The sequence below is a fragment of the Populus euphratica genome, unplaced genomic scaffold (genome assembly GCF_000495115.2).
Source record: "Populus euphratica unplaced genomic scaffold, PopEup_1.0 scaffold29.1, whole genome shotgun sequence".
Classification (NCBI taxonomy): domain Eukaryota; kingdom Viridiplantae; phylum Streptophyta; class Magnoliopsida; order Malpighiales; family Salicaceae; genus Populus; species Populus euphratica.
The window spans coordinates 1,006,429-1,019,230 of record NW_011499888.1 but is presented as its reverse complement, the minus strand read 5'-3'; the positions used below and the strand labels follow the sequence as shown (position 1 = coordinate 1,019,230).

The window sequence follows — 12,802 nt, the reverse complement described above, 5'->3', positions numbered from 1 at the left end:
TTTTTTTCTTTTTTTTGAGTTTTCATGAAGTATTTTGGAAATGGCAGGTGAAAAATTAGATTATAACAATCATTAATTACAATTAATTACTTATATAGTATATAAAAAAATATAAAAACATTCAAGAAATAAATTATAATCTTCTATAATTCAAAACTCTTCGTTATTTTTTTATTAATTAATGTAAAAATATCCTTTAATAATTAGTAAAGGAATTATTTTGATAGAATTCAATCAAAATATCCTTTAATAAAGGGATAAATTGCAATCTTCAATTCTCAAAATTTCTTGATTTAATCCTTTGACTTGATATATGTTTCCATAATTAGCGATTATATTTATAGAACTTGAATCCAAAAATAGAATCCAAAAATAAACAACCTTCATATATATATATATATATATATATATATATATTTCACGAACTTCAGTAATTAGTCTACGCTATAAATACCACTCGTTATTTCTCTATATCGTGAAAACACACAGAGATAATAATTTTTCTCAATAAGCACTGTACTACGAAAGAAAGCAAAAAAAAAAAGAAAAAAAAAGGAAGAAAGATGGAGAAAGCTTCCATTAAGTTGGCAATCCTAATTGTTTTGATATTTTCTACAACTTGTGAGTCTCTCCCTCTTCGTATTTTTTTCGCTATTAATTTCTTGTCTACTTTTCTCTTCTGCTTAATCTGTAAGAGAATGGGAGTTCTTGAGAATTATGACGTGTGGATTGCGTTCATGGACCCAAACTATGTAATTACCTTATGAAGAGACTCAAGTTATGAATAAATCCTTTTAATTGAGTAGATTAGCTGTTTAATTCTCACTAGATCTAGGTGGCCATGGTTTGGTTAATTTGCTTTTAAAATCGCTTTGAAAGGAAATTAATGTATTTTTAATCAATACACAGATCAGTTTTGAAGATATAGTGATATCGTTGAATTAAAATAAAGTTTCCTTTTACTTAATTTATTTAATCATTTTCCATACACTTTGACAATATGTACAGAAATGATAGCTCGTGACTGATAAAACAAGAATTCTGGACAGGTTTCCTACAGCAAGGATCAGTTCAAGCTACAGAAATCACAGCAATGAAGGGCATGACATGTGTGATCGATAATGACTGTATACCCTATTGCCCTAAATCTTGCAAACGTATTTTTTGTAATCAAAACCCCTCCTCCGCAAACTATCACATGTGCTATTGCGAGAACAGCTCCTTTTCTCCTCAGCAAATGCTCATATCAATACCTTGTGTGACAGGTTAGTGGAAAGGCGGCTTCTTCTGTAAAGGGGAGGCATCACTGCCTCATTTCGCTTGCTTGACCTCATGTAAGCTAGCCAGTAGTAGTAGTAGTTCTTCTTCTACTACTGATAATAATACAAAATGTCACCTGCATTTTTGCATTAATGTGCAATGGCTGTGATTTTCTGTGCTATGTATGATTATGAGTGCTGTTACGGCCTAAATCTCTTGTCTTAGGCTTTGAATAAATTATTAATTGAGCTATTATTATGATGCAACAGTTCATGAGATAGGTTGCATCTCTTGTAATGATAATAATTAATTAACAATATACAAATCAATGACACCATAATTTACATTTTCAGATCTCCCCTCTTCCAAAATCTATTATGAAAATCCAGGATGTAATCTTCCATGTAAAGAGCTCTTCTTTTGAAGATTAAGTAATGGATTTTAAAAAGAAGTATCTGTACGCATAACTCCAGGGTCAAGCGAGGATGTCATCAAAGGCAAAAGTTGATTCAATATGAGAAAATAAATATTCTTAATTAAATCATTTTTTCTGATAATAATTATTTAATTAATTATTGAATCATCGCAGCATCTGCTAACTGAAAAGTGATATATAATATGATAAAGGTAATTAATTATGACTTTAAAATTAAAATTAAATAGATTAATAATTTGTTAAATTTATAGGATAATATATTAAAAACATAGATCCCACTTGATATATAAATTAATAATCTCTTTATACATCAAAATTATACATGTGAGATAATATATTAAAAACATAGATCCCACTTCATATATAAATTAATAATCTCTTTACACATCAAAATTATACATGTGCATGACTCAAGTAGAAGGTTTTTGTAAGATATAACTTTAATGCTAATTATTTTCTCTTGAAATTTATGTTTTCCTGTACCTCGTTTTTAACTTTTTTTAGTGCATTAGAAAGGCTTTATGTATAGTTTTCTTATATTACTAAATATATAGAATAATGACAGTTCATAATTTAGTAATTATATAATATTTTTTAATCATAATAACATGATACATTTATTAACTTTAATGCTTTGAAAAAGAAAAACCTTGATAAATTATTTTTTATAAAAATAATGAAAAAGAAAAACCTTGATAAATTATTTTTTTATAAAATAATGTATAAATTATTAATTTATTAATTTATTAATTAAATAATATTTTTATTAATTAATAAATTTTCATATTCCAAAATATATTAATTCATAGACGTTCAACTGTATATAATTAATGTTTTTATATGTCAAGGAGATATAACTCTTTAAGAGGTCTTAAATTAGTACTGTTACTGTGTGACAAAAAATAAAACATTTATTTATTTCTTGGTAGGTGCACAATACACAGAGTCTCTTCTCTCACCTTTCTTCCCCTTCCCGCGCTCCCTCTCTAGTCTCTACTTGTGAAAGAGCAAACCATAGTCCATAGATATCTTTTACCTCTTGAGTCTTCGTCAGATCAGTATTATTATGAGTTCCATTGGTGGCAATGTCAAAATAAAATATTATATATTTGGCATACATTTCTAAAATAAGATTATAATGACAGTATAAAGGACGAATTTATGAACGTTTACCTGTCCATAATCATACAAAATTGCAAGTTAACTAAAGGGGAATAGGGGGATACTAACACCAAAACCGTCTCAGAATTGGAGTGGAGAATAAGGAGGTAAACTACTTAAAATGAAACTCTCGTTGACATTATTGTTGCAGAAGTAACCCAAAATTTCAGCTGCTCAAATTCTCAATGATTTTGGAGAGTGCTGAGTGGGTTCCAAAGGCTGATGATACAATCCCTACTGCAATGATTATGATACAAACTACACCCTACAGGAAGAATAGCAAGAGATGGGAATAAGAGCAATATCAAAATCATCAACTATGCTTCCAAAGTGCAGACAAAATTTAATGCTAGAAAGGGAAATATAGAAGGGAAACGTTAAAAGGGTGTTCTAAGTTTGTGAATGGGGGCATTAATAGCAGTGGCATACCTGAAATCTTGTTGCTTTACCCCTCACGATGCTCAGAAAGCAAGCACAAGGAAGTATCAATGTCTGTTAAAGAAATTACTTGTAAGTTTAATTCAACAAAACCACGTAATCGATGGGAGACCAAATGGCAGGGCAAGGCTCCGATATGAAGCTAAATGACTAAAATGGTAGTAGAAAACTTACTACAAGCATTGTGAGCAAAGATCCAATCAATGACATGACCAAGCCTGTAATGAAAGAAAATGTCGATGACATATATAAATACGCAACCAAGCGAGGTATGGACTAGAAAATTGTAGGTTTAATGAAAATCAACTGGTTTTGCAAGAGACATGTTGTAGGATAGTACAATCAAGGGGGGCTAACCGAAAAAGGGGATGGCGAGACCGACGAGTAAGGTAGAGAACACCAACGCTGTCCTAATGCAGATTGCATACATGTGAGACTTCATGTGGTTAGATGGTATCAACTCCTCCAGACTCATTGCCACTGGAGACATGGTTAATGCATACTTGGTAAATGGGTTAACTACCTGCAAAAGAACAAACAATAAACTAGATCAAAGGAAGAGAACAGACAGAACAGGTAAAAGACATTTTTGTAAGAGCTGATGAGCATACCGTAGTCCACACAGCAACCTTTGAGACAACTAGATCTTGTGGCAAGTTAAGAGTGAATTGAGTCTCTGTTGATTCTCCGAACATCGTGTATCCCATATAAGCAACCCCGGCATACATCAAAGTACAAATACTGAAGCTGCATGGATGACAAAACCAAGCGAAGATGAAGTGAGGAATATTAAAATCATAGTCAATTAAAATAAGTTTCTACGATGAAGAAGGTTGAGCAACTTAAGATACCATGCCAGGAGAACTTTTGGAAATCTACTAGGTTGTGCCATGGAAGTGTAGATGTTCGGAAAAACAGCATGTCCTGAGTAACAATAACCGTAGAGACCAATGGCAACAGGAAGAGTTCCAAGATTGAGTACTGTCCCTTTGCTGTGAATGCCCACATTATCAACCAGACCAACCCAAAACAAGGACAAGACCACCAACACTGATGCAACAACTCCACCAGCTGGAAGAAAAAAAGCTGAAATTAAGAATATTTCAAAACAAGATAGCTGCTTATTTTGATACGCGCCTTGCAGCCTATGACATGCTAAGAACATTTTTTCGTCATTGATCAGATGATGTAGCTCAGGCAAGAAAAAAAATGCGCATCAAATGATTTTGACATCCGTTAAGAAATGTTTAAAATCCAAAATAACTTTATTTAAGAACACTTACCAGAAATGTAACTAAGGACACTAAGGTCTCTAAGCCAAACAGTAGGAAGAACAGCAAGGGTGGTCATCAAAGCAAATAGATGATGGGAATCCATCTCAAATCCACCCATACTTATATGTGCATTTGGAAATAAAGAGGATAAGTTATCACTCTCCAAAATTATATATTCAACGCAACAAGCCTGCAGCATTGAAGAATATTTAGATAGGTAAGCAATGCTATCAAATATCTTCTGCTCACTTCGCAATGAACATTGACTTTCACAGGACTGAAACAATGTAGAAATGCATGGCAATGCCAAGGAAATTACTGCACCTTTGTCGATATCAATTAATCAAAATTGATCACCTGAGGCCACGTTTACAGAATTGCAAATTTGCAGCAGCGAAAAAGTGGTTGCCATGGGTTATTATCTGAAGTATGCAAGTCCCATGGTTGCTTATGCCAAGTTAAAGAGGGGATCCATTCACTATTGAGTGACTAATATTCAAATAAATATGATTTTGAAAGACACAAATATCATCATCGGACCCATTTTACTGGATCTTGGTTGCTATATAGGCTGAAAGCAATATCATTTTGAACTTGGGTTCACATTAATTTTCAACCTTATAAATCATAAATTTGCTGTAAATCATATGCAACTAATGATCAAATAGGCAACTTGAGTCAAGTCAAACGAGGTAAACAAAAGAGTAGCCACATTTGATGCAGCAGCCTATAGTATAGGCAAATGGTAAATTGTGAACTTTTTGTCAAAGAAAACAAGATCCAACTTTGGGGACCAAGAATTTAAGTGGCTCAGAAAGAAATCTTGCTTCCCATCTCATTCTCTTTTAAGGAATAATATACTTGATTGATTAAAATACAGAAAGTAAATCATTCAGGAAAAGCCAGATTTACTTACATACAATTCCACATACAGTATTATCTGCAAAAAGAAAAAAACAAAGGCAGAAACGACAACATTACTGTCTAGTCAAATTTATACACCAGTGCTTGATACAATAGTCAGCTATGAAGTTTAAGAAACAAATTTTGCATATCAATTTAAGCATTTTAACCGTGCAAAGTCTTCAGGAAATGGAAAATAAAAACTAGACTTACTGAGATGACAAAGCGACCGGTGGTCCCGAAGGCAGCTTGGCCAATGTCTGGGTAAGTTTCAAGTCCTGGTTCACTATCCAAGCAGGAACGCAAGAGCATCCCGGTGTAAAAAGACAGAACAGCAAAAACGAACAGTATGATGAGCCCTAGCCATCCTCCTTCTTTAGCAGCGTAAGGAGTGGATAAAATCCCAACTCCACACAGAACATTCACGCCTGCATTGTGAACCACAACAAGAACACGGTAACCATTAAATTAAACAATCCTTTTCAATTTATGATACAGAAATTCAACTTGATACCGAGCCATGCAGATTTATAGTTAATTGCAAGTAAAACCTTACATAAGCATGCACAAAGAGGCCAAAAGGTTCAACAACAACCAGACGGATATCCTTGTTGTTTAGTTCGGAGTTTCCATGTGAAAACTAAGCCACCAAATTATGAAATACAAACATGGTTGGTTTATGCCCATAAAGGGAGACAATAATGAGATGTGAACACAGGCAGGCCCCCTTGTCTAAAAAACCTATATTTAATTTCATAAACAACAAATCATCCCTTCAGGCAGTTTTGGTTGTTGCAGATATTGGTAGCTACTGGCAATATGCTTTTCCTAAATTGGGTCTCTCAGACATGCCAGTCAGAGTAGCTCACTCATGGAGACACTAAGAAACAAGATGCCATCAATAGATAGACGAAACTAAACCTGAGGCCAAGTTAAGGAAGTGATGGTAAGAAAGCAACAGGACATCATCTGTAACATCATTGGTTGATGCGGTCCTGGCAATTGTAGGGTCTAGGTGGGATCAAGTTTGGTTGACAGGTAGGATTGCTGCTAACAATACTGTCTTAGAGGATGATTTTAGACAATCGTGGGCAAATACAAGCTGTCAATTGCATGGAGTACACACTACAATGGATGGTCTGGATTTACCCACGAGTGTGTGTTGGCAATTCTCCACAGAATTTTCCGTTGTGTTAACCTCAACTTACCATTAAGCACAGCTTGTCCAAATGAGCTTTGACGAGACATGGGAAGTTCATGTGAAACCTGGGAGGCTTTCTCATTCTTTCTAATGACTGATGACCTGCTCGATGTAATTCGAGCTAGTAGAGAATGAGAACTACGTCTTTGTGGGGGGAGTTGCTCCTCTTCTGGTTTTTGCAGTAGAGGTTTTACCACAGAAGGTAATGATTCTGGTGTGTATCTTCTTGTAAGTGAAGAGGAAAGAAATGAACTGCCTAATCTTGATAGCGTAGGTGTGCCCAAAAATGTAAGATTTGGAGATGGCACACTGCTGTATAAATCGATGGATTGCCTGAAACATCAGTCAACAACAATGGATGAGTATCTGGAGCTATAAATAGCACCAAATTCATATTAATGAAACAACATGAGGACTATTGGATTTGCAAGTTACATGATTCACAGATTGATTTCAATATCATCAGATTACTACTCGATATAGAAGAAAAGTTTTGTAAAGGCTCAAAATTCATTTAGGTGATAAGGAAAATCATTCGTTCGACCACTAGATTGGAAAAACAAAAAACATAGAATTTTTCAAACCCTTTTGGTTCCTAATCTTTGTGAAATTAATGAGTCAATGACCCCAATATAATCACTTTATGAAGGCCTATTAGAGTGAATTCATGGCATGATTTTCCTTAAAACATATTTTTCTTTGATAAATTATACCTTCAAGAAAGTCCAAGATTGACCATGACATGAAATCAACAGTGGAAAACAGAGCATAAGCAAGAAGGGTGAGAGAGAGGAAACCTGTAACTTTGAGGCCAGGAGGTGTTGTATAAACCAGTTTTACTCTGCTGCCGATTATCATCGGCCAAAGAATTATCAGAATCTGATTCATTATTATCTTCTTCACCTTGTCCATTTCTGCCAAGTTCCTTCTCTTCATCTTCTTCTTCACTTTCTATGTAAAAACTCTGGTCTGATACAGAATTCTTCATTTTCTATTTCTCCTTCTGTTTCTCTCCCCTAAAAAATTCCCAACTAAAATTAACAGCACAATTTTTTTTTATCTATTATGAGAAAAGAAGAAGAATTAATTCAAAAGCTTCAAAATTGAGTTCAAGGAGAAATGCTACAAACCTCAGGTAAAATTGACCACCTTTTGTCCTACAGGCTTTTGTAGCTTTATTGTTTTGGCATTATTTTTTTTTAACTGGGTAGCCTACAATGGTGTTAAAATTGTTATGGTTCATAGCATTTGAGAAACATCAATCAGAAAAAAAAAAAGAAGAAGAAGCAAGAATAAGCAAACGCAGAATCACCATCCAAAAGAGAGTCTAAATTTGGGCATGCAAGTATATTTGGAAACATGCTAAAATTTTCAAGGAAAACAAATATCCTTGGTTGTCAAGCAAATACAGAAAAGGAAAAGGAAAAGACAAAACGTATGGCAAGATTTGCAGTGAAAATCACAGAGAACGAAAAGATAGCCTTTTAATGCACAAAAAGTGATCGACAACTAGTAAAGGAAAGATATATCGAGTTTCCTCAACTCACTAAGGAACCAAACAGGAAAAAAAAGGGGGGTTTCGAGCAAAAAGTCTTACGTGGTATTGCTGCAGTCCAGCAAAGATTGCTGTTGTCTTTTCTTCTTTGTTTCTCTCCTCTTTGTTGTTTTGTAATATTGCTGCAATCCCGCAGAGATCTTAAAAGTGGGGGAACAGGAGAATCTTTATAGTTAAAGAATGAAAAGAAAGGGAGTTTTCTTCTCGAACCTGGGATCTGAAGAAACTCGTGAAAGACCAGAAAAAAGTTCTGGTTTCTTAGAGCTAGGAGACAAACAGCGACAGAAAACACACTACGACAGAACTTTGTGTTTTCCTTTGTTGTCTTTTGGTACTCTATTGAATGTATCTAAAGCTCCATTTATATATCTATATCGCTTTGTTTATAAGATGTGTCCATGCATTCAGATTACTTGGCTGCGATGGTATGTTTTAAACCTAATTCTTTATATAAAAAAATTAAAACAATATTTATTTACATTAGACGACCGCATTATAAGTCAATCCAAGTTTTTTATCAAATTAACATGAGGTAATCATTTTTATTTTTAAAACATGGGATAATCATGATACCCTGTAAGAATCATGATTTATTTAAAACATGAGATAATCATTTTTATTTTAAAATGTAAACTTTAATTTATTCTTTAAATCAATTAGTAATTCTTCTAAATCTTGATTAAATCATGATACCCTAAATCCATATAGTATTTGAAAAATCATTTTATTATCACGAGTGACCGAGGCATACAACCAATTAACGTGATATATATCATCCATATAATATGTGTGGATTCCATAATCATTACAGGTGGAAATTGCTTGTCAATTTAGATACCCTTTGATTATCTGTTGCAATTACTTTTAAAAATCCAAGGATTTATTTTTATCAACACAGGTATAATCTTGAATAATTGAGATAATTTCATAGGTAAGATGATGAATTTAATGCGATAGCATGTTCTAAAACCAAAACCTAATGAATTTAATATTTCATCACGGATCATGATGATTGATGCCGTAAACAATATAGATCTGTGATCGTTAGCAGCTGATGCAGGAGGAGAAAGAAAGCTAGATGTTTACATGCTTGTGCACTGCTGCTCATTATTACCACTCCGCCGGAAAAGGCACCGCTACGAGACAACAAGACTGCTGAATATTTTGAATAAATAAATATAGGAGGCCCTTTATACACTTTATTAGCTAGCGGAATTATCGTCGTGTCTGGGCTGTCCAGCGTATGAGTGCACTTGAAATATTCAATTATTTACCAATTTTCTCGGCTTTTTTAATTTGCAAAATGCAGGCTGATTTGGTGATTTAAAACATGATTTGTTGTATCATGTGTTTATTTTTTTAACCCGGGTGATCCGATATTTAAAAAAATAAAATAATTAAATTATTTTGAATATTAAGCTGATTAAATTAAACCTGAGTGTGATTCGGTACACCGAGTCTATGAAATCAGGTATTCAACAATGACCTCTTGATTTGTTGTTGCTACAGACAATGAGCAATCGCTGGCCACTAAAAACCGGAGAGCTGCTGAAATATTAATTAATTATTGAATTTACAGGTAAAGGACGAGGACTGGTCAAATCAAACGGCTTCATAAGGAGCATCACAGATTGATTCTAGCACATGATTTGCCTCATACGTGCAGAGAGCATTTTCAGCATCATTGTGGATAAGATGCCTGTCCATGTGAGACAGAGGGCGTGCAGATAGCTCATCAGCGTTTCATCACGTCACGTGGCTCGCTGTGATTTCCTATTTTATAGATCATCAATGGGAGTTGGCTGGCGAATTGGGAAGGCCCCATGATTTGATGATGTGACGGAAAGATTATGAATGTCACCATGGAAATTAGAATTTCAGTATACAGGGAGAGTGCCGGTGTGAGCGACAGTGGTTACGTAGCTAATATCATATTTTTAAATCCAATCCGGTGGATTAATCTGAAATTTAATTAATTTCAAATTATAATCAGGTTAGATTAAAGAAAAAAATTTGATAGAATTGAGAGTTGACCTGACTAAAAACTTATTAATTTTTATTTTTTTACTAAAATAATATTGTTTTAATTAAAAAATTTGATCTAAACTTAAACTTAGTAATATAGTTAAAACCTGATAACCTAATCAAAACTTGAAACATGAACTTTAGATTAAATCGAGTATGAAAATTATAGTTAAAATTATGTCTTATATTAATTTTAAAAGATCATAAATATGAGGTTTGAATTAAAGAGAAAAACTAAAAATAAAATTTTTGAAGTAATTTATTCTTTGTTCAAGTATATATATATATCTCAAATTTATGTTATTGGGTTTAATTAAATATATATTTTTTTAAATTATAATTAAAAATATATTTTTAATTTTTTTAAAAATTGAAACCGCAAAAACCGTGCAATAAAGAATATACAAAGCTAAAGTTGTCATAAGCATAGCATTTTGGCTTTTGGAATCAAACTGGCATCGAGGTGCGGTCCATATGTTAAATTTCCCATTTGAAACACAACAAGTTGGGCTGGCAAAAAACTCAGCATTCCATCTATATATCCTAGCCTTCAAACTTTAAAGAGCCTTTTCTACCTATCATGAGAAGCCTATAATTCAAGTGTGACATCATGGTGTTGCAAACGTGGACAATGCCTGTGGGTGACGTTTCCTTTTCATTTTCTTTCCCTTCACCAAACTGCAAGGTTGTGAGTTACCAAGCCGCCCAACTCCATGGAATGAAGAGAGTAAGTGAGACTAATGGACAAATAAGGTGCCACAGTAAGACTAGTGGTGCAGGAGAGACTGATTAACTTCATTCTATTTCTCCCCAGAGGATTCAATTACCTGGCTTTCCCCACAGAAGGTAACGAGGAAAGACAGAAAGTAAGGAAGGCAATAAATAAGCATACAGTAAAATTACAGAGACAATATAGATAACAGCAGAGGAAGCGTGGAGTTCGTGGACATACCTTCAATATTGAACAAATTAATAGTCAACAGCTGTTTTGATTGATCAAAACTTTCTACTGTTCGAGAGCCTTCAATATTGAACAAGTTGATGGAGGCCCATATATAAATGTGGGTGATTCTTTGACTCGTCAAAATACGTCAAAATGCCATGGACGCCGGATAAGTCACAATGTCCATCGCATACAAAGTTAAGTGTGTGGTCAAAATGCCATGGACGCCGGATAAGTCACAATGTCCATCACATACAAAGTTAAGTGCGTGGGTGGTGATCAAGTGGTAAACACTTGGGATTAAGGAATTTGTTTTCTCTGTGATCTCAGGTTCGAGTTCTTGGTTGCTCATATAATGGCCACTGGAGATTTACATAGTCGTTAATTTTAGGGCCCGTGGAATTAGTCGTGATGCGCGCAAGCTGACCCGAACACCCACGTTAATCTAAAAAAAAAAAAAATCAGTTCACCGTCATCGTGTGTCCAAAATGCTCAGGCCAAAATGTAATGTGCTTTTATTTTATACATTCTAATACAATATCAAACACTCGGCGGGGAAATGTTTAGTTAAATTTCCCTCACCATGTCATGTATTGCACCAAATGAATGACCCATTCATTCTTCCTTGCAACAGCTATCTACTACAGATGTGAATATACGTTATCAAATCTCCAGCTCCAGCTCTATCTCAAAACATTTTTGGGGTTGTTGTGGATTGCCAATTTTTATTGATTGACCGAGTGATAGGAGCAGACTGAAAAACCTTAATCAACAATATATCAAATAATAGCCGTCATGACAAGAAACTATGGAAGCATGTACTAGGTTACTTGGTTTACATGAACTGCAACTCTGCAAGTACTTCGGTATGTATATTACACGAGAAAATTTAACGTGCAACTTCTAATTATTTCATATATAGCAACATCATGGCTTAACTCTAGCGGGTATAAATAAAGATCCACTAATTTAACGTGCAATTTATAATTGTTTGACATGTATCAACTATCATGCGCAGTTGGGTACGTAGCTCATTCCATCTTTTAGATAGCTCACTGCTAGCTGTGGGGCAAAACCATTTCAGCATGTTTGGACCCAATACCTGATCAAAAGCAGATTACTTAGCTACTAGAAGGATAAAAAGAACAACAACACAAGAATACAGTGAGACCGGGGTGATATTTTTGTAAAAATGGATATCGATTACTCTGTCCAGATTTCCTGGCCAACTACGCAGCCAATATTCCTTCATAGTGCTGGCAAAGACCCATTCTAGATATCATCAAAAAATAAATTGGGTTGCATGGTGACTATACAATTGAAAACTCAATTATATGGTCATCATATTGCGAATGATGAGATAAATATGTCAAGCCAAAAGAGTTCCAATTGTTATGCTGAAGCAAAACATCATTGCTCCAGAAACATTCTAAAATACATAGATTGTCAGATTTCTTAATAAGCCCCGGTAACTCAAAACCGTATATTGTATGAAAACTCAAGAAAGAACAGATATTAAGAGAAGGGACATTGAGTCAGGAACCACTAACAATATGCAATTATCTGTACTAGCTGATAGGAATAATTTAGACAAGGTTTACTCAAG

General features: G+C 34.2%; 1 protein-coding gene and 1 long non-coding RNA gene across 7 annotated transcripts; one reads left to right on the top strand and one right to left on the bottom strand.

The window, feature by feature from the left end:
* Positions 1-2,790: 2,790 nt before the first annotated feature.
* LOC105130737 (vacuolar amino acid transporter 1-like) lies at positions 2,791-8,599 on the bottom strand. 6 transcript variants are annotated; one of them, XM_011033388.1, is made up of 14 exons: positions 8,439-8,598; positions 8,271-8,350; positions 7,804-7,885; positions 7,471-7,689; positions 6,681-7,006; positions 5,686-5,900; positions 5,486-5,509; positions 4,579-4,759; positions 4,147-4,366; positions 3,907-4,042; positions 3,653-3,818; positions 3,470-3,513; positions 3,287-3,349; positions 2,791-3,122 (listed from the first exon to the last, which is right to left on the bottom strand). In XM_011033388.1, the coding sequence occupies exons 4-14, from the start codon at positions 7,659-7,661 to the stop codon at positions 3,024-3,026; spliced, it is 1,665 nt and encodes a 554-aa protein (XP_011031690.1). In that variant the 5' UTR covers positions 7,662-7,689; positions 7,804-7,885; positions 8,271-8,350; positions 8,439-8,598; the 3' UTR covers positions 2,791-3,023. The 6 variants fall into 6 exon arrangements, with proteins under 6 accessions (XP_011031690.1, XP_011031689.1, XP_011031691.1 ...); XM_011033387.1 differs by having other exon boundaries at positions 8,271-8,598; XM_011033389.1 differs by lacking the exon at positions 8,271-8,350.
* Positions 8,600-11,968: 3,369 nt separating this feature from the next.
* Positions 11,969-12,333, top strand: LOC105130736 (uncharacterized). Its single transcript, XR_843298.1, has 2 exons — positions 11,969-12,112; positions 12,193-12,333. It is a non-coding gene; the product is annotated as an uncharacterized LOC105130736 (long non-coding RNA).
* The last annotated feature ends 469 nt before the right edge of the window (positions 12,334-12,802 follow it).

Excerpts from the sequence above, each read along its gene's own strand:
- LOC105130737 (XM_011033387.1), bottom strand. The coding sequence starts at position 7,661 with ATGAAGAATTCTGTATCAGACCAGAGTTTTTACATAGAAAGTGAAGAA. Across the intron at positions 4,760-5,485 it reads TACTGTATGTGGAATTGTAT|GCTTGTTGCGTTGAATATAT; the intron begins GTAAGTAAATCT and ends TCAATGCTGCAG. Across the intron at positions 3,350-3,469 it reads CTTTGCTCACAATGCTTGTA|ACATTGATACTTCCTTGTGC; the intron begins GTAAGTTTTCTA and ends TTTCTTTAACAG.